The sequence below is a fragment of the Ursus arctos genome, unplaced genomic scaffold (assembly GCF_023065955.2).
Source record: "Ursus arctos isolate Adak ecotype North America unplaced genomic scaffold, UrsArc2.0 scaffold_3, whole genome shotgun sequence".
In the NCBI taxonomy this organism is placed as follows: Eukaryota; Metazoa; Chordata; class Mammalia; order Carnivora; family Ursidae; genus Ursus; species Ursus arctos.
Genome location: NW_026622985.1, coordinates 87,162,163 through 87,183,645, shown reverse-complemented (window position 1 = coordinate 87,183,645; position 21,483 = coordinate 87,162,163). Strand labels below are relative to the sequence as shown.

The 21,483-nt window shown below is 36.2% G+C and overlaps 1 protein-coding gene across 1 annotated transcript in view; it reads right to left on the bottom strand.

Moving 5' to 3' along the window:
* Positions 1–21,483, bottom strand: part of AKR1D1 (aldo-keto reductase family 1 member D1) — a 49,518-nt gene that overhangs the window by 14,753 nt on the left and 13,282 nt on the right. Inside the window, exons 3-7 of the mRNA XM_026511648.4 lie at positions 19,526–19,642; positions 13,688–13,765; positions 9,551–9,673; positions 4,312–4,421; positions 3,416–3,581 (exon numbers count right to left, since the gene is read on the bottom strand). Coding sequence (XP_026367433.1) covers positions 3,416–3,581; positions 4,312–4,421; positions 9,551–9,673; positions 13,688–13,765; positions 19,526–19,642 — 594 coding nt within the window. The remainder of the gene's footprint in view (positions 1–3,415; positions 3,582–4,311; positions 4,422–9,550; positions 9,674–13,687; positions 13,766–19,525; positions 19,643–21,483) is intronic.

The window sequence follows — 21,483 nt, the reverse complement described above, 5'->3', positions numbered from 1 at the left end:
ATAATTTATTATTATTATTTTTAAGTAGGCTCCACACCCAGCATAGAGCCCAGAATGGGGCTTGAACACATGACCCTGAGATCAAGACCTGAGGTGAGATCCAGAGTTGGATGCTCAACTGACAGAGCCACCCAGGCACCTTTTCAGTTTTAATTTTAAGATAAACTTCCAAATTCTTCCTCCCTCCTTCCATTCTTTCTATGCAATGTTTTTTTTTTATTTTATATGGATTTGTTTTCATTTTTTTAATAGCACAAATTATCCTAAATTATTCACTTATTTAGGATCTCACATAACTGAGTACCTGATATTCTGCCCCCCAACCAATCTGCTTCTCTTGTTATAAAGATTTCAAGAAAGAGAAAGGGTTAACTGTATTAAATGCTGTTGAATGACCTAGTAGGACAAGGACAGAGAAGTGATTATTGGATCAAGCAAGGTGGAGGTCATTGGTGACCTTGATAAGAGCTGCGTCAGGGTGAAAGCTTGGTTTCAATGGGTTTAAGGGAGAGTGGGGGAAAGGTACTTGGAGGTAGTGAGAATAGAATTCTCTTTTAAGGGTTTGCTGTGGACAGAAAGAAAGGAATGGATAATCGCTGGAGAGGAACGTGAGTCTAGATTGGATTTTACCTTTTAAGACTGGAGGTCACAGCATATTTGTATGTTGATGGGAGTTATGCAGTAGTGAGATAATGCAGAAGCGAGAGGGGGATTTTTGAGGGGTGCAAAGGAGTTATTAGGTATTAGTAACTGCAGTTTCCAAGGAATAACAATGGGAAATAGTGGCTGAAATACATAGGACAAGATCATTGTGGGGGAGGAGGTTAAAGAACCATCAGGCCAGGTTATTGGAAGGACTATCCATATGTATGTTAAATTCACTAAGAACTGTGATGGGAGTAGTTTTGGAAAGAAGGAAAGTGAGTCAGGAGATAAACTTTAAAAGAAAGGGGGTAAGTGGATGATGGCAACAAGGCAGATAGTGGGTGGTAAAATTTGATTTTTTGTTGTTTTAATGTTAAAAATACCCTGCTTTTTAATTTTCTTCATTCTTACCTTTAATTTTATATAGTTTTTGTTTTTAATTTATGATTTAACTTTTTACTACATGATTTTTATTTCTATGACTTTTTCTTCTTTTATGGTAAACATATTTAATTTTCTCTTTGCCCTTTATGTTTTGTGGATATTTCCCATTCTTTTAAAATATTATTAAAGGTTTACTTTACCTTAGTTCTAAAAGAGAATAATTTTCTATTTTGTCGATTCTTGGTTTTAATACCCAGCAAAATTTGTGGTTACAGGGCAAGTCTAAACCCTATAGAGTGGAAATTGGCTATGATTTCCACTGTCATTTTCCTTGGAGATTTGTATCTCTTTCATAGTTTCTTGTGGTACGTGAACCTCTGAACTTCATTTCCTTATTATCAGGGCTATGGAAATATATCGACTATAACAGAAATAGTTGCAATAAAATTTTTAAGGAGAATGATAGTACCTTTAGTACAAAATTGTGATTCACTAAATAACATAAAGTCCAAAGGCTTTAACCTTCCATTGCACAGACCACTAATAACCACTCTCATTTTCAGAACAGTAAAATTTTGAATCCTTGAAGCTATTTGTTTCAGGTGCATCAAAACGTGTTTTAATTTTTGATGAACTAACACATTAGCCATCTGGATAGCTTATTCTTTTAAGATGGCTGAAAACAGTGTCAACCCCTTTTAGTAAGAGGTATTTTGTTAAATATTAAAATGCTGTCAGTAGTGGTATAACTGTTTATCATTCTTCCCTCTTTTTGCTAGTAACAGCATCCCTTTGTCCTTTTACGAACTTCTCTTCCACCACCTAGTAGGGCTGTTTGTCACATGAATTCATTTCCAGCACAGGAATAGGGATGCAGCCCAGGGGCCAATCAAAGCGTCTTACTCACCGGATATGATTAATATGGGAATGGTACATGACCCACAAAGGGACAGTAAGGGATTGATAGAGATCCACACAGAAGCCTTTGCCTATGATCCTCTTCACTGAATAGGAGTAATAGATTAGCCTGGAGCTGTCAGGGACTGTCTGTGCCACCATGTAGAGATAGAGAAGGTTGGCAGGGGGGAGGAGTGTGGAGGGAGAAAGGGAGCTCAGTCCTTTTTTAAATCATTTTAATACCCCTGTCTGTCATGCCTGATTTATCCATGGACTTTTCAGTTATGTGACCCAATAAATCATGTCTCTGTTTGGTAAGTTTGAGCTGCATTCTGTCACGTGGTAGCAAAAAAGCTCTGAAGATAAATTGTCTAATATCATGAATATCTTCCCATGGCCATACTTATATTTTCACTCTATTGTTTTAAAAAGGCTATATAATATTTCATTGTACAAATATATTATAATTTGTTTTACAAGACTCTACTGAAGATTGTTTCCAGTTTTTTTTAATGACAAATCATGCTGTAGTAAATATCCAGATATGTGTGCATGTATGTGTAAATATAGTATCAAGATTGTTGGGTCAAATGGATATGTGGGTTTGAATTTTGAAGGATCTGGAAAAGTGACATTCTACTCCTTCAAACCTTATACCCAGTTAGTGTTTCTAACAGGAGTATATGAAAGTGCCTGTTTTTGTACATATTCAATATTCTGAGTATTTTCCTATCTGAGGGGATAAATCTTGTCTCATTTTTATCAACTTACTTTTTGAGATTATTAAATTTATTTAACTACTTATTTTATTTAATAAAACTTATTAAACTACTGAGATTATTAAACTTATAAACTACTTATTGAGATAAAAACAACTTACTTTTTGAGATTATCAACTGATGAGTAAATAATTAATTTTACATGGTACTTTTCTATGGCTATACTTACCTAGAAGTTTAGTCTTGAATAGTAGCAGAGTAAACTAATCACTCCTTTGTCTAGTGGCCTCTTCTCACCTCTAAATTACGATGCTGATCACAGATTATTTATGGAAGAAATAAAGGCAGCTAGTATTCATGAAGTCTAATGATCCTCTTCAATAATTTCCAAATTTGTCCCTAACTTTTACCAGAGACATTAAGAAGGTGGAAAGTTTACTATTATGAATTTCAAATTTTATACCTTCCATTGCCGCTGCGCTGCTGGAGAAATGAGTAGGTAGCATCAAGAGTCAATAGGTAAAGAAACAGAAGAAACGAGGGAGCTAGGTAATGTACAAGCAGTAAAGCAATCCCCAAAGTGCTGGGAACTGTTTCAGATTCAGCTCAAGTTAAATTCAGATACACAGAGTGTGGGTTGGGGAGCAGGTGTAAAATAAAATATAAAGGCATTACAAGTTTCTTATTAATCTGAACAGAAGGTTCTCCAAAAAACAAAGAAACAAACAAAACAACTCTACTTTTTACATTTCCAGAAGCAGTTCTCTTACTTGAAAGTTTTCTTTGATCCTTTCAGGGTTAAAGCTTTTAGGAATAACAACCACTCCTCTCTGGATGTTGAAACGCAAAACAACTTGAGCTGCTGTCTTCTTATACTTTCGTCCCAGTGCATTTAGAAGTTCATCCTTGAGCAAAGGTGGAGAAGATACATTCACCCTTAAAAAAAAAAATCAAAACCTGTATCATATTTAGCTCAAGTAATGAGAGCAGGTGGTTAGTCAATTACCCCCTCCTCTGTCTCCCTATCCACGTGGTCACCTACCAGGACACTTCAGGTCCCCTGTAACCAATTTCTCAGAGTGCGGAGCACTCAGTGAAGAGTTGCTTTTACCATGAAAATATTGAGAGAGGCAAGTTGAGAGAGCTGCCTCTTACAGAGGGTAAATAAATTTCTTTGATGGGTCTCAGAGACAGAGAACTGAGTTGGAAGTAGGCCTACAAGGGAAGGCAGGATGGCCAAAATGGATGAAACAGAGGCACAACTCTTAGAGTCATCTTCACGCAGAAAAATTTCTACTTAAGTCTGTGGAACACATCACATCAGAAATGCTGCCTTTGAATCCAGAGATCAAGAAATGCTAAAATTTCAGGATATGGTCATGGCGAGTCGTTGTCAAATAATACCTAAACTAATGTTTATTGAGCATTTCCTATGTTTCAGGCACTGTTAGGTAATTTTATACATACGGTGTAATCAATTCTTATACCACCTCTGTGAGGAAGGTTTTATTAGCTCCAACTTGTATACATAGAGACTGGCTTGAAGAGATTAAATTTATTTCTTAAAATCACAGAGCCATATAGTCATGCCAGTCAAGTAATTCACATTAGTCTCATACTCTGCACCAAAGGAAACACTGCTGAAGAGACATACAGCATTGCTTACCAGGTTGGATTCCTAGAGGTCCCCAAAGGGCTGTATGCAATAATGACAATGTCATGTTGTTGGCAAAATTTCAAGAGTTTTGGCTGGGTGAAATACGGATGGCACTCAACCTACATGGTTGCATTGGAGAGCAGAGCACAAAATTAAAGCCTTGTGGTGAATGCAGTTTTACAGTTTTTAAAGAGTTTTTCAATAAAGTCCATTTACAAGTATGATGGATAATGAGGCAAATGCCAAATATTTGTTCCTAACAAGGAAGTTTACATTGTTTACTGGTGAGATTAATTAAAACAAGGTTAAGTGAGGTCACCATCTGTGGAATAATTCTAAAATAAGTGGAGAGCAAATTCAATTTCATGAAGTTATCATAGTTTAAAACTTTGAGGGAACAGACTTAATTATTTACAGTCACCATTCCAGCAACTACAATTTTCTGTAACAAGAAAAACAGTCTCAAGGTTCAGGTTACAGTCTCAGTAAGTAGAAGTGACATGTTGCAGAAGCCCTCTCTCTGTAGCTCTCAAGCATCTCAGAATATTTTCACAAGGGGTAGAGCGTGTATAAAATGAAATCTCCCGATGAATTCTGTCGTTTTGGCCGGGAGTTCTTTACACCACCCAGTGCAGGCCTACGTTCATCTTTAGTATCTTACTGGCAAGATTCCTGCACCAAAAATACTTGTGTCACAAAGTTCTCAAAGTTTCTTCTTAACCACTATGGTAATTTTTGACCTATGATTTTCTTACCTTTTTTAATTAAAATCAACCAAGGGTGAATTAAAATAATGGAAACATATAGTTATTATCCTCATTGTCTGGAATAGTGCGTATTTGATGAGTTTTATTTCTAGAAGGCACAAGGAGATGCTTCTGATGAAATGACAAATGTAAACTGGGACTCTTCACGGTGGGTCTTCTTTCTGTTCCCTAATTTGATATACTTTTTTCCCCCTGATATAATCTTGTTCCCTTACCCTAAGAAACACTTGTAGGACTTCTCCCCCTTGGAACATTTCTTAAATAATTCTAGAAAGTAACACACAGACTAAAATAAAGCAGGAATCACACTTCTTAGTGTTTCCTTCCGTTACCCTCTCCGACTTCCAACATCGCTCTCTACTTTTTCAATTCCAATCTTGTCTATTATTGGTAGACCAGTCTCTCCAAAACATGTATTTTATCACGTCATTCCACTGCTTAGAAACTAAGTATGAATTCCTTAATTTAATGCCTGCCTGCTCATTCCAAACACAACATTTCATTTTCCCACAAGGATTCCTTTCTAATCAGATTGGCATCCCGTTGCTTGTCCCTGGCCTATTAAATATGTAGAAGTATGTATGTATATATCCGTATGTATATATGTGTGTGTTTATATATGCGTTGAACAGTTTTATAACCTACACTTTGAAAAAGGACTTCATCTGGCTTGTGGCAAAAGGTATGCATAATAAGGCTGTTACAAATAGAAATAAAACAAATAGGTATGCACATACCAAATCAGTGACTGAACGGAATCTGTGAACTGAAATTTGGGACTATACAGAGAGTTGCATTGGGCAACATACTAGAAACATCTGCTCAACAAAAGCTTTTGAGTTAACATATAAACTCAACAACATAACTTAAAATAATATAACTTAAATCTTTGCATAGACAGTTGTTAGGTAAAAATTCCAGGGCATATCACTAAGGGGACAACCAGTGGGGGAAATTCTGGGGGTCGGAGTGGATAAGCTAATAAGTTTCATGTGCATATGAATTCACAGAGAACCATATTCCTTCTTTTCAGAGCATTTATCTCAGTTTCTAATTATCGGTAACTTTTGTGATTGTTTGATTAATGTGTGCTCCCCACTAGACAGCTAGTGCTGCAAGAGGAAGGGCTGTATCTGTCTTTGGTCACTTATGCATGCCTAGTACCTAGCAAAGTGCCTGGCATAAGGCAGGTGCTCGATGACTGTTGAATGAAAACATAATGATACAGAGAGGACCAAGCGAGCATCTTAGGAATGATGCTGCTGACTGTTACAGGAGGGGCTTCATCAGGACTATAGCTTGGTGGGGGCATTTCAGGCCAGTGAATGATCCTTGTTCGGTATGCTGGCATCCAATGCTCAGTTTAAGGTAGAGGGTAGTGATGGTTTCTGTTGTCACAGTGCCCTGATGTCATCACTGCCCTGGAACTTGTTCATTTTCAAGGAGAAGCATATCTATGTACACTTGCTTCCTTCTTTGCTAGGCATCTTGACATGTCTGTGGCTTTTACAACACTATTTGGTAAGTGTAGAACTTCGGATATCAAAATCTCACAAGGTGAAGTTAAGCTGGACAGAACCTGTGAAGGAAGACATTGACCCCATCCTGTGTCTTTCTGCAACAAAACGGTGTTGAATTTTCATTTCATTAAGTCACGCAAAAAATATTTATTGATTCTGAAATCAGGACACCTGTGATTTAGGCATTAAGTAAATAGGGTTGGGAAAAAATTGAAGAATTTGGAGATCTTTCCTTTCTCCCCATCTTGCTCCTTTTGTCTGTTAGTAGAGCTAGGTGTGTGAGATTAAATGGCCTGAGGTAGATCCACAGTCTTCTTTGAATTAGGTTGGGGGAACACCCCATGACAAATTGCCCACCAGGAAGGCTTTTAGAGAGATTAAGCCAGGGATGGAGCCTGGAGACACATTTGCTTAGATAGACATTAGGGGTAGTACTAAGGAAGCTTGGGAAGCTCAGGCTCTGAGAATGAGTATAGAGTGAGGTCATACTGTATGTGCCCTTGTTCATAAAGTCTATGAAAAAATACAAAATTTTGCCAATTATACTTTAGATTTATTCTAAAGGGAAAATTAGCTTTTAAATATGTGAATTCTGAATTATGCAAGATCTTTATGTATGTATCCCTTATATATAAAATATGTCCACCCTCTATAATGCCCACAACATGTCATCATGTTCCTGGACTGAAAGCTGCTCATTTTGTGTCTCTGGAGTAGAGGTAGTCCTACCCAGGGCATAGGGTAATGGGTGGTGGCCAGTAGACCGGCACTTTGATCTGTACTATCTCTAGAGTATTGGTATATGCTATTTTCAAACACCATGAAGCAAATGAATAAGTTTGGGATATGATCTTCCAACATGTCTTGTTTCCCTTTCAGGGTACATTTGTGAAGCTATTCGTGATTCTTGTGCCAACATACCAGGGTATTTCCTCCTTGGCATGAGAAGACACACTGTCAAATTCTTATTCCACTTTTCATTCTGAGGTCAAACATCGCCATCTTTCTTTGTGTATTTGTAAGAGGAAACATGTGTCATTTTAACCTTTGATAACAGTATTATTCTTGGGGGGTGCAGGAGGGATTTGTGCTGGTAAGGATTAGAGTAGGAATAAAGGGATAGATTGAGATCAGTTAGGAAGTCAAGGGCTGTTGCTCTCTGCTCCTAGAGCATATGGTATAATGTTGGCTTAGGTGTCAATTAGGAAGTGATACTTCTAAATATAGCGACACTTCTATTTTAGCTGGCTGTTGTCCTGATAGGTAATAATTCATTATTTCTGTTATGAACTCAAGACTGTTTTGAGTTACTAAAAACAATGAATCAAGCAAACAAATCAACCATAACTCCAAAACGTGAATATTTACCCTAAGAACATTTTTTAATGTAGCCTCTTAGTGTTTTTTGAAGTAGAGTGAAGAGAGTATCATTATCCCCATTTAACAAGGTGGGTAACTGTATTTTGTTGTGATTATAAAAGTAACATATGCTCACAGAAGATTTGGAAAATACAGAAAATCATAAAGAAGAAAACAAAATTCACTTGTAATTCACAGCCAGAGATAACCACAGTTAGTATTTTGATATATTTCTTTCCAATATTTTTTCTATGCATGTTTTTAAATAATATATTCACATCAATATTGAATTATATTTTGTATCCTGGTTTTTCCCTTTAATATCATGGCCATTGCTCTTTTCCTCAAAAATGATTCAAGAACATCTTTTATTAAGATTTTACATTATATGAGTTTTATAATTTATTTAAATATTCCCCTAATTTTTCATATTTGTGTTGTTTCCTTTTTTTTTTTTTTGCCTTTATAAATAGTGCTGTGACAAATACATGTAAAGGCTTTCAGATTTTTTTTTTCACAAGGATAAATTCTTAGGAATATAAGACTGTGAATTTTTTTAAGGCTCTTGACACTTATTGCCAAATTGCTTTCCAGTAAGGCTGAACAAATTTGTACTTTCCAGCACTTTATCACTTGCTTATATGGAACATTATATTAAAAACTAAAACAAAAGCTTGCTAATTTGATATACAATACAAAGTAATACTTAAATTTCTGTAATTACTAGTGCTGTTGAACATTTTTCATGTTTACTAGTCTTGCAATTTGTCATATCAATTTTCTGTTCACAGTTCTTTTGCTCACTTTTCTGTAGAGCCTTAGTGTATTATCTTTAATTTTTTTCATTAATTTTTATTGGGCTTTTAATTCATAAGGATATGACCCCCCTTTTCTATTATATTTAAAAATAGAATTATTCATTTTTTTGCTCTTTTTTTCTAATATTTTTAGAGTTAAATGTTTTTATACTGTTAAATATGTCAGTTTCTTTTGTAATTTTCCCATGGCTTCATTTTCTATCTATAGTTCTAGAAAACTTAAAATTGTTTTGTAGTATTCACAAATGACTTCCTCTTTCTTCTTTAACTCCTGATTAAAGAGATACTAGGAGTATGGCATGAGGCTAAGGTCTATATTTGTTTCTATATAACTAGCCATTTCCTCCACACTATTTACTGAAAAATTTATCCCTTTGCCATTAGTTTGTGTTATTGTTTCTACATTAAGTTTTTAATATACTTGGGCCTGTTTCTAAGGTATTTCTTATTTTCTATTAATTTGTATGTTGGTTCTTACACTAATCTTACATAATTTTAAGTACTCTGTATATTTTAATATCTCACAGATCTAGTTCCTCATTATTTTTCTTCAAAAAAATTTTTGGATTATTTTTGTCTAGATTTGAACTTGCAAATCTTTTTTTAAGAGACATAAATTGAGAGAAGTTAAAAGACTTGTTCTTGGGGCCTTATGATGAGATATACGTAGAGTGACCCAAGATTTCTGACTCCTAGTTCAGGGTTCTCCTGTTAAGTAAATATTGGAATCTCCCCTTATACCTCACACTCCCCCTCTCACCTCCCGCCTCCTATCAAACTGTACCTGGTTGCTGACTGGCTTATATTTGAGTCCTGGTTTGTTCAAGATGAGCTCCAGCTGCCTGCGGTTAAAATTGGATACTCCAAGAGATTTCACCAAGCCAGCATCTTTGCAAGCTTCCAACGCCTGTTGAGCAAAGGCCAATGGGTTAAGAAAAAAGCCTCAAAAAAATGAGAATGTTTATGAGGGTGACTATGAATTTTTTGAGAAGGAAAGTCCTTGGGTATGTTAATAGGCATTCTGTGAAGAAAAAAAAAAGTGGGAGAGACAGGCAGGAATTCTATAATTGAATTAGTTTGGGAACTATTGTACAGCATATCTTCCCCTTGCATTTTCACAATGTATACCAGTCCATTAAGAATGATCTTATTTCTTGTAATCTGTTGAGATTTACTTTATGGCATGGTACCTGATCCATTTTTATAAATGTCTGGTGTGTGTGAAAATGTATATTCTCCTTTTATTAGATACAAATCTCTCCCTCCTCTTGCTCTGTGTCTCTCTCTCATGCATATATGTATGTAAATACACACACACACACACACACACACACACACACACACACACATTACATACAAAATTGGGTCTAGCTTTTCCTGGCTTCTCAATAATTTAAAGGAATATGTCAGAAATTTCCCACCATATTAGAAGAATTTATCAATGTCTTCTTATAGCTTATTGACTTTTGCTTTATATATTTTGAAGATATTTTATATGGTACATATGTGTTTAAAACTGGTATATTTTCTTGGTAAATTGAATCTTTTATCATCATACTGTTTACACTTCCCTCTAAATTTTAGAATCAGCTTTTCAATTTCTTTTGGTATTTTGATTGGGATTCTGTTGAATCTTTCAATCAGTTTGGGGAAAATTAACATCTCAATTTTGTATTCAGTCTTTCTATCAAAAAACATGATATATCTCTATTCAGTCTTTCTACCAAAGAACATGATATATCTCTCAATTTATTTAGAGTTTTTTTTTTTTGGCTTAGTTGGTAGAGCATGTAACTCTTGATCTTGGAGTTGTGAGTTCAAGCCTCATGTTGGGCATAGAGATTACTTAAAAATAAATTGCTCTCAGTAATGTATGACATAGTTTTTACTGTTTAAGTTTGCACTGATTTTGTTAAATTTATCTCTAATACTTAATATCATTCAAAAAATTTCATTTCCAATTGTGTGTTGCTAACATATACTTTATATTTAAATACAATTTTTATTTCCTGTCCTATGGGTTATTCACATGTATGCGTTTTAGTTTCCAAATAGGATGGCTTTTCAGATTTATTTTGTTATTGACTTCAAATTTAATTCTAATTTTAGCAGACAGCCTACTTTGCATAAAGAATATTATTAAATGTATTGAGATTTGTTTCATGTCTCAGACAATAGATTATTTTGTAAAATGTTCTACGTGCACTTGAAAAATAACATTTTGTTATATTTTGGTGAAGTAGTCTATAAATGTCAATTAGGTCAAGCTGGTTGATAATGTTCAAATCTCTTTCATAGATTTTCTGTCTACTTATTATCTCAATTATTGAGAGAGAGGTTTTGAAATCTTTGACCATAATTGTAGATTATTCTCTTTTTCTTTTCAGTTCTCTTCATTTAAGCTTCATGTATTTTGGAGTTCTGTTATTAAGTACATAGATGTTTAGGATTGATCCCTTCATTATTATAAAACAAACTTCTTTATCCTTGGTAATACTTTTTGCTCTGAAATCTTTGCTGGTATGAAAATAGCCACTTCAGCTTTCTTTTGATTATCGTCAGCCTAGTATGTCTTTTTTATTCTTTTACTTTTTTTTCTTAACCTTTTACTTATTTGTATCTTTTTATTTAAAATGGAATTCCTTAATATATATAGTGGAGATTTGCTTCTTATCTATTCTGATAACCTCTGCCTTTTAACTGAGTTGTTTAGACTATTTACATATATTGTGATTATTAATACAACTGAGTTTAAATTTCCCATCTTGCTCTTTATTTTCTATTTTTGCCATCTATTCATTTTCCCTCTTTTCTTCTTTTCCTGTCTTTTCCTTGATTTATTATTATTTCTTCAATTTTTTTTTTTTTTTACTTTATTGGTTTGTTTGCTATACCCAGGAAGTTTTAACATTTTCTCTGTATGTTTGATATTCTGAAATTTCACTGTAATGTATTTAGGTAAGAGTTTTCTTTTCTCTTTGGTAATCCATGCCCTTTATCTCTTTTTTTTTCCTTCAAATATTACCTCTTTTTTTTTTCTTTCTTTTTTTCCCCTGAGATTCCTATTGCATGAATACTAGAAATTCTAATTTTATCCTTTACATCTCTTAGCTTTTCTTTCATATTTAAAAAATTTTCTTGTCCTTTCTTTCTTCATATTGGGTGGTGGGGTTGCTCATTCTGATTTTTCAATCTGATATTTTTTTCTTTGTCTATATCCATTCTATTTTTATCCCATTGATTGCATTGTTTTACATTTTTCTAATTATTATTTTTTCCTTTTTAAAAAATGTATTCTTGTTCTTGTTACATATTGCTAACATCTTATCTCCCTGAATATATTAATTAACTAAAAAAGTTAAAAGTTCTTGGTCCTCTGCTCTGTTTATATTTGGATCTCTAATTAAGATATCAAGATCTAGCCTCTGCCCTCCGGGGTTTGTGACGGCAGCAGGATGGCTACTTTGCTGCTTCTGAAATCTGACAAGGTCTGCGTTAAGATTAAGAGGACCTTTATAGGCATCCCGATGTTTTGGTTTTTAATCATTAAAAGAAAAAAAAAAGATATGACGTGTCTTTGTAAAATAAATGCCTTGTAATTTGGGGTTGTGAACACATTTTTTCCTGGGGATACTGGCTATGTTATAGGGCAGTTCCTTGGAAGGGAACAGCAGATTCCAAACCTAGTCATCTACATTGAGGTCAGGAATGAGTGTATGGTCTCTTGGGTGGAGAGCCCCAGGCACCAGAAAACTCAATCAATGCCTCCTCACCCCCCAGAACAACTCCACAATTCAGATAATCAGCTATTACCTATAGAGGGGATGTCCACTTTCTAAATACCTTAGAAAGAGGTACTTGTTAGAGTGTAATTTCCCAGCCTTTGGAGTTTGGAATGGGAGAGGGAGGGAAACAACTGCCAGAGGTCAGATAGTAACTTATGTTTTTCTCAGCCTCTCACAAGTTCAGGATTTCAGTGCTACTCTGATTTGATTCCTGAAGACATCTGAACATGAGTCTTAAGTTTCTGCATGTGTGGAGCAGACAATATTTGTTCCAAGGCTATAGCAGGAGAGAAAAAAGAGCAAAAAGAACTCTAAGGTCCTCTCCTATGTTATCCTCTTACAGCTTATTGGGCTGCCTTCTACTCTAGGTAAAAGCTGCCATATTACCTCATAAAGAAACCAGTTCAAAATATCTGTACCCCTCACCCCCAACATGAATCCATACAGGTTTTCTCAGGACTTTCCCCTAGTTTTCCTACTCTTATGATCTTGGGGAAGGAGCCAACAGCTTGCTCAGAATTATTTTCAGTTTTTCATGTATCATTTAAAATTTGTTTCTTTTCAATATCATATTAATGATTTTTATAAATTCAACTTGAGAAACTTCAAAAATTTGTGAACTTATCTCATTTTTATATATTTTTTATTTTTTTAAAGATTTTATTTATTTATTTGACGGAGAGAGAGATAGCCAGTGAGACAGGGAACACAAGCAGGGAGAGTGGGAGAGGAAGAAGCAGGCTCGCAGCAGAGGAGCCTGACTTGGGGCTCGATCCCATAACGCCGGGATCACGCCCTGAGCTGAAGGCAGATGCTTAACGACTGCACCACCCAGGTGCCCCTCATTTTTATATTTTTATTTATGGTTATGTTAGAACTTATTTCTTTTCCTTTCTTTTTCTTTCTATACTTCTCTCTCCTTTGGCATTCTTCTTTTCCAACAAAAGAAAATCAAGAATTTTTCAGTGCAGAGAAGTGGGAATTTTACACATCTTTGCTTATGGTTAAAAATACCTGTTCTGACTATTACTTTCCATTAGGAGTAAAGGCTGCATTTCTCCATAAATGGAACAGGAATAATCAGATCGCAGTTTTAAAAATGTAGTCTTCAAGAAAAGAGGCCCATTTAAACTTACCTCCCAAGTGGCACACAGATTTGACTTGTGATATAACCATTTGCCATTCTCATCTTTAGGATAGATTTCATCTCCAGGCTACAAAAAGAATGAGCATAACTTATTTTATTTATATCTGGGAATTAAAATTATGGAACTTGAGTTGCCATTATGCCATACATCCTGGCCCTGGGTAAGCAAATCAATTTTAATTATTTGTATATTTATATATAATAAATATTACACATTAGTCTCATTATCTCACCCTGGCATTCATTTGCCTTTATTTATTGACAGATTATTATTGTTCTTAAACCATGAAGTTCTCTCGTAATGAAAGGAATCTGTTCAACGCCCCCCCCCAACCTGGACTCCAGCCACACTTACAGACAAAACTCACAGGTGTCTGCACTTTTCTCTAACTCTGTTTTTCTAGATCATGGTGCTTTATATTTTTGGAAAATAGACCCCAACTACAAAACATATTCTTCTCTAGCCAGACCACAGCCCACACCCCGGATGAGCCCTGGACAGAGCCCCTTGAAAAACCTGCCATCTCTTGCTCTACCTGGCCAAGAGTTGACCCCCCCACACACACCATGGGTACAGCTATAACCCTCTCACATCCTTCAAAACCCCTTAAGAGGCCCAGGCTGACAGAAACTTGGGGTCGACATTTATCTGGATGTCTGGCCCCCCTCCTCCCTTGGAGAGTGAATAAACTCTGTCCTGTTTATTGCTCCACTCTTTGTGCAATTCTTTGTCACCCTCATCACCAGCCACTCTAACCCTTAATAACAAAATCACTCATAAATAAAGGGTAGAAGTCGAGAATTAGGACTTTTAGGCTCATTGTTTTGACCTAACCCTAACCCTTTGCCAAACAGCAAATTTCTTACTCTGATAAGAAACCAAAAATCATTAAGTGTGAGAGGAAGTTCTTCAGCTAAGAAAAGTGTAGCTAATGAATGGAACACTGTCTATGTATAAGGGAAAACTCAGCACATTACTTCTTAGTTCTGACTAATGTACCCGGTGGTTCTCTTCTTTCCCCGTCCAGGCTCTCCAGGAGTTTAGCATCTGTTTCCTACTTCACAAATTATCTCATATCAAACCTAGTTTTTGAGTGATCCTGTTCCAATGAAGACTAACCATTGGTTTTCAGATTTTTCCTTTTTTACCATATCTAAAAATGGGACCCATCTCTTATGGGCTTGGAAATGGCAGGATACAGAAAAATAAAAGATGATTTCTAGGTTCCTTGGTTGGCTGGTGGTGATCATCCCCTGAGTTTAGGCTAGTTATCTAGAGTTTTATTTTGGATATTTTGAGACTGACATGGCAATTAGACATTCACTGGGTATTTGAGGAGGCAATTAAACAGAGACGTCTGAGAGAGGCTCAGAGAGAAGTCTTGGCCATAGACAAATTTGGGAGTCCTCAGCATATAAAGTGGTATTCAATCCATGCGACTGATCACCTTGAGGATAGAGTACTGGGCATAATGACATTTGGAGGTTAATAGGGAAGAAGCTGTCAAAGTATCTTGAGAGGGTGATATCATAGAACCATGAGCTGAAAATATTTAAAGAAAAGGGTAGTAGTTGCCTGTATTGAAAGAGATCAAATAATATGGGAACGAAGTGTCTTTTAGATTTGGATGACAGGATGGAAGTCCGTAGACCTTGATAATAGGAATTTTTTTGCTGTTGTTGAAAATCAAGCAATTGGACAAAATCAATTATACTCCTAAAATTTTTTAAAATTTTTCCTTCTGTCATCTCACCTGAATGAAACTTCCCCCTAGTGATAACATTTTCTGCATTGTCCTCTTTAGTGAAAATAATTTCTTCTTAACTCCTCCTGTCTCATTGAGAACAGGAAAAGGGCTCCTTTTTCCTCAATGCCCCCTAATCATTCATGTTAATTACTCTTTCTATCTCTGATTTCTAAGCTCTTTGACCTTCTCAACACTTATGACCCACATTTTCACTCCAGTCTTTTTCCATATTTCTTGCCTTTTGCATTTCCTGGTTTTACTTCTGTTCTGAAATGGCTTTATGCCTTCATTATGAACTCTATTAAATAATTTTTACTTTTCCAGATTTTAATTAAGTCCTTATCAAGCTTGCACCAATGTTAAATATTTCTATGATGCCTCCCTTAAGCTTCTGCTGTGTCTACTTTACTAATCCATTCATTCTGATAAACCTATTGTCTTTGTCCTCTATTCCTGTTCCTTACTGCAAGACATTGCTAGAAGAATAATCCAACCCTCTAAAAACCCATGCTATTGATTCTCATTTCTGCTCAGCAGTAATTTCATTCATCTTTTAAAAATGTCTTATTGTGGGGCACCGAGGTAGTAGAGTCGGTCAAATGTTAGACTCTTCGTTTCAGCTCAGGTCGTGATCACAGGGTCCTGGGATCGAATCCTGCATCCAGCTCCAAATAGTCTGCTTGAGATTCTCTCTTCTTCTCCCTCTGCTCCCCCCACAGCTCATGCTCTCTCTCTCTCTTAAATAAGTAAATTAAAAAAAATCCTTAAAAATGTCTTATTGTGATTTTTTGTATTTTGTTGTTCTAAAATTGTGTCTGCTTGTTAACTTGACATTTAAAAAAATATTAAAGTGCTAAAATATTTTAGCAAGAAAGGTTTCTTGTTAAAAAAATCATGAGATTCAAAAAGCATGCGATATTTTGGCTTCAAAGATTGATTTCTCAATTATAGGAATTATAGGTTCATGTGGGAAGTAATGTCATTATACTGTGTCATTTCTCACTGTTAAAAGTTTTACTGTCTCTCTCTATCCTTGAGCCTTGATTCCATCTAAGAATAGGAGTGGAAATTCTCTATTTACCTTTCCCAAAAAGATTTTACAAATCATTGGTCAGTCACAGAGAAGTAAATTTCATTTTCTCACTTTTAGATATAGGCTCTTTCCAAATCTTTAAGATTTGGCTTAGAAATCTACCATTTGAACACGACTGAAGTTAGTTGTGTGAGGATGAGGGCTGAGGCTATAACTCTCAAGAACCTGAAATATAATAAATCACTATAGTACACAGGGTATTGGGATTGCTAAGTTTGGGAGGACAAAGCAGAGGACAGTGTCATGTAGGAGAACAAATATGGGGTTGGAATCAGGGAACCCACCATTTGGTCCCATTCTAATGAACTTTAAACCTGAGTGAGTTACTTCCTTGTTTGGGGCCTCAACTTTATCTTCTGTGAAATTAGGTTGTTGGGATATCTTATTACTAAGGTTCCCTTCTATCTGAACATTTCAGAATATTATCTTTCATTTATTATCTATAAAATATTAGACATTGTGCCAGTAATGTCACATATATAATTTAAAGAGTCCTCACAGCACTTGTCAAGGTAGTTGCTATTGTCTCCATTTTACTGCTAATGAAATTGGAGTTCAGAAAGAACCAAAAAAAAAAAAAAAAAAAAAAAAAAAGAAAGATCAAAGTGACTATTGCTAGTAAGTAATAAGGCTAAGGTCAGTCCCTCTTCTGTGTCACTCCAAAGTCCATACAGACTTTTTCCACTGCCCCGTGTTTAGGTAATGTGGAAAGAGATCAGGTAATAACCTGACCAGGTCATCTGGCTTGTATGTGACAGAGCTGGGATTCGAACTAGGCAGCCTACCTCTGGAGCCCATGCTCCTTACCACTATGCTAAGTGGTCTCTGATTAATTATAGTAGAAATACGTTATTTTGTTTTCTATCATACCTATGCTGTCTCCTCTGGAGGAGCTCTTTCCATGTTGTTTGTGTGGGCTGACCCAGCTCTTATTCTTGATCTTAGATGTCAGTCAGTCACCCATTTGGCCCTTAGCAAATATTAATCAAAGATTAATCAGTGACAGGTACATGACCAAAGGAAGGCTAGTCAGTATTTGTCCATGAGGTTTAACGTGTGGTCTCTCTTTCTCTGAATTCTCACATCGTGTTGACAATGTAGGCTTGGCAGGTCAACGGCCATTTTGCCATCATATAGAGAAGGATTTTCGAGAATGAAGCCAACCAAAACAGAGATAAAGGGCCTTGGAATTCTTAGCTCCTTTTTTAGCTAACACCAATTTGAGTTGGATTTCTGCCATTTATAACAAGTTCTGACTAATACAAAGATGTTGGGGTATGGCAAATAATGGGCCCAAAGTGGAAAATTCGTTAGGTCAGTATGGGATAGTGGACAGTGAGAAACATCCCACCTCCAGCTGAGAATTGGAAATCCTTGCTCTGCAATAGCATAGAATGTGTGAAATTGTTGCTTTGTTCTGTCTTGAGACTCAGACAAATAGGCTAAGGTTGGAGCTTTAGGGGACATAGTAGAACACCACTGGGTATTAGAATTTGTTGGCCATTTTTGCAGTCTTCAGGTAGGTCTTGAAGAAAGATGTGTTTATTGCTAATGGGCTTGTAAGATGAGAGATAAGATGCTATTTTGCTAAAATGGGTACTCTGTACTTCTGGATGTCATGATGTCATCCAAGATGACAGAAGTTCAAATCTGAGCCTTCTGGAGATAGAAAAGTTAGTGACAGCCAAGGCAGGAAGGTAAGAATCCTAAAGGGAAGTAATATTGGACTTTGGCAGAATTCTGGTTGTGTCTGAAGGCAAGATCTCAGGCCACAGATGCCCTATTGGACAAAGGTGCACCATCCAATGAGTTGCAGACTGGGTGCCAGGAACACATTAGCTGTGCCTGCCTTATTTCAAGTCAGATGGAGGTCAGTAAGCTGAAGATGGGGCAGCTGAGTAAAACAAGGAAGTTCTTTACTAAGAGACAGAAACCATAGGCCACAGGTTAGATATAGGAAATGTGACCCTGTTAGATTTCTAGTTTTAATTACTCATTCAGGGACCTGACTGAATTTGAATTTACTGAAAGCCTATTACATTTTAAGGGATATTGCCTTGTCGACGAAATCTCAATCTAACCATAAAAGTCTACGAGTACCAAGGCCATTGTGAAGCCTCCAAACTTATATCTACATGAAGTAGAATGCAAAAAGGCACTCTTTCCCAAAGTCCTTGTTGGATGTGACCACAGAGGACAGTCAACAAGGAAAGTGTTTCCAGAGACAGAACAGGGGCAGCCAGTCAGGTTGGCTGCATAAGGAATTCTGGCCACTGTAATGGCAGAGTCTTTGTTCTTCCTGACTAGCAGCAGGATCTGATTTATCTTGTGGACAAGTAGCCAATTTTGTTTTTCAATCTCTCCTGCCCTCAATGAAATTTTAAAGCAGTGACTGCTGTTTAGCAGTGTATATACAGGTGTGTTGGTGGTTAAATTAACAAGTCCAGAAATTGAGAAAGTTCAAAGAAGGAGTGAATTTGAACTACAAGAATAAATATCACATAGACACCCTGACCTTGAATCTGGCTCCAAAAAGATGACTATTCTTTGGGTTATTTCTTTCTGGAGAGGGTGGGTAAGTTTTCAGTTGTATATATTATGTTGCATTATGTCCTGCAGAGACATTTTCATGACTGTGTGAACAGGAAGAAGGGTGTGCCTGAATGCTAGGTAACTAAAATGTAGAATACAGTCAGGGGACTACATGTTGGTTTGATGGAGAGAGTTTAAACTATAATTGTAAAGACCAGATATAAGAGCAAGTGCATTGGATTATGAATCCAGAAACTAGGGTTCCAGGCCTGAGTCTGGTACACATAATCTTTGTAGGCATTTGTTGGGGTTGGTCAGTACTGATGTATAGCAACAAAACCCCTTAACACTCTATGGTGATAAGTAATAAACTAGCTTCATAGCTTCACATGCACAGCTGCTGGTTCATCGTTGCCAAAGAGCAGAGACCTAACCTTTAGGCATCTGAACTTACCTTGAAAGCCATGGGTATTTCAATGATGTAAAGATCCACATAATCTAGCTGGAGGACATTAAGTGTCTTCTCCAGGGTTGGGCGGACCATCTCTGGGACATGCCTTGTAGCCCACAGCTGAAAGAATAAAAAGGTGATAGTTAACTAACATCTATACTGATTTTTTAATAAAATGCAGCCCTTTATTCTTAACAAAGCACTCACATACATTATTCACTCATTTCATTTTACAAAAATATCTTTATGCTGCAGTGTCATCTGGGTATAGGATGAGCTCACACGACTCTTGACACCTGGAGTGTATTTTAGCCAAATATGTCCCAGAGGTTTGAAGATCCACCTGAAGCACAGAGCACCTAGCTCCGTGACAAAGTCTTGCCCTGCTCTCTGTTAATTTCTGAATTGACCCTCAGCACTTTCACTTCTCCTCATTGTGTACATAGGGCACATGCATCTGACCAGCTGGTTGGGCTTAGCGCTTTATTTTCATGACACTCTGATAAAAGAGGTGCTTTAGCGGAACAAGAAAAATGGTTGTGAGAGTGACTTCAATGGATCCTCCACCTTGTGACAGGTGGTGCAGAAGCTGGCAAAACTTTAAATTATTGCAAATGTTTAGATTTCCTTTTTCTGCTCCTTTGTTCTCATTTGGTCCTACTGAGACCCCAGGGAAATTCTGCCAATTTCTGCTAAGAAATTACTGGCTCTCTGGTTAAACTGATAATGTCACCAAAACAGTGGTGTGGAAGACCCAGCCTGGGCCTCTCCAGTAAAGGTCAGTAATTTGACAGCTAGCCACAGATGAAAATGGGGAGATGTTGGTCAAACACTACAAACTTCCAGTTATAAGATGAATAAATTCTGGGGATCTATTATAAAGGATAGTGATTATAGTTAACACTACTATATTATATATTTGAAAGTTGCTAGAGAATAGATCTTAAATGTCCTCACCACAAAAAGGAAATTGTAATTACGTGATACGATGGAGGTGTTAGCTAATACTATGGTGGTAATCATTTTGCAATACATAAATGTATCAAATCAACATGGTGTCCACCTTAAGTTTACAACATTATATGTTAATTATACCTCAATGAAGCTGGAAAAAATAAAAGAAACTTAGCTTAACAAAAAAAAAAGAAAGAAAATGAAATTACTCAATCTCTAAAGTGTTAGGTAATGAAAGATAAAGGCTTAGATTGTTGAACTGGAGCATGTGTACCCTGAAGGTCTATAAAGCATAGGGTACTGAGGGATCCTCAGAACCCTGGGGTAAGTTAAAGTTAACACATCTTCTTAGAGCATCAAATTTGTTCAAAGTGTTTTTGCGGAAAAAACTTAAATTTCTGTACCCTTTTTGTCACAAGTAAGGGCAAGCAAAATTGGTAAAATTTGATTTTTCTCTATGTTGGACAATAATTTTTTCTTGCCTTAAATGCATAAAAAAGAGAAAACAATGTGGAAAGACTAGCAGAAAAATGTGTTTTTTCATTACCGTGGGCCCCTTTGGTGTGTTATTGCTGCCATCCCATCTAGCTGAAATTTCTGTTTTATACATTTTAATTTATTTTTTATTCAACAAACATATATAGTCCTAGCTCTGTGCCAGGTACTGTGTTTAAGTGCTTTGTAAACATTAACTCATAGCAACTTTATGAAATAGATGACTTAATTGGGTTCAATTTTTCCAACACAATAAATATTGCAACAGCTTTAGCTGTTTGCCAGGGGAGATAAGAAAAGTTTTTTGGTTTATTTTTCTGGGTGGTAACTTAAAACCTTATTTTTACATTGAAACAAAATAAACAAATGGGAACACATTATGGGGGGGAAATAGAAGTCTGAAAAAATTTTAGGATGAGACATAAATCTCCATAACTATTTCTGGCTTTGGGTAGGCAGCTTTGTCCTAAGTTCTCAGGATCTGAGTTCAAGATTATTCTTCACCAGAAACA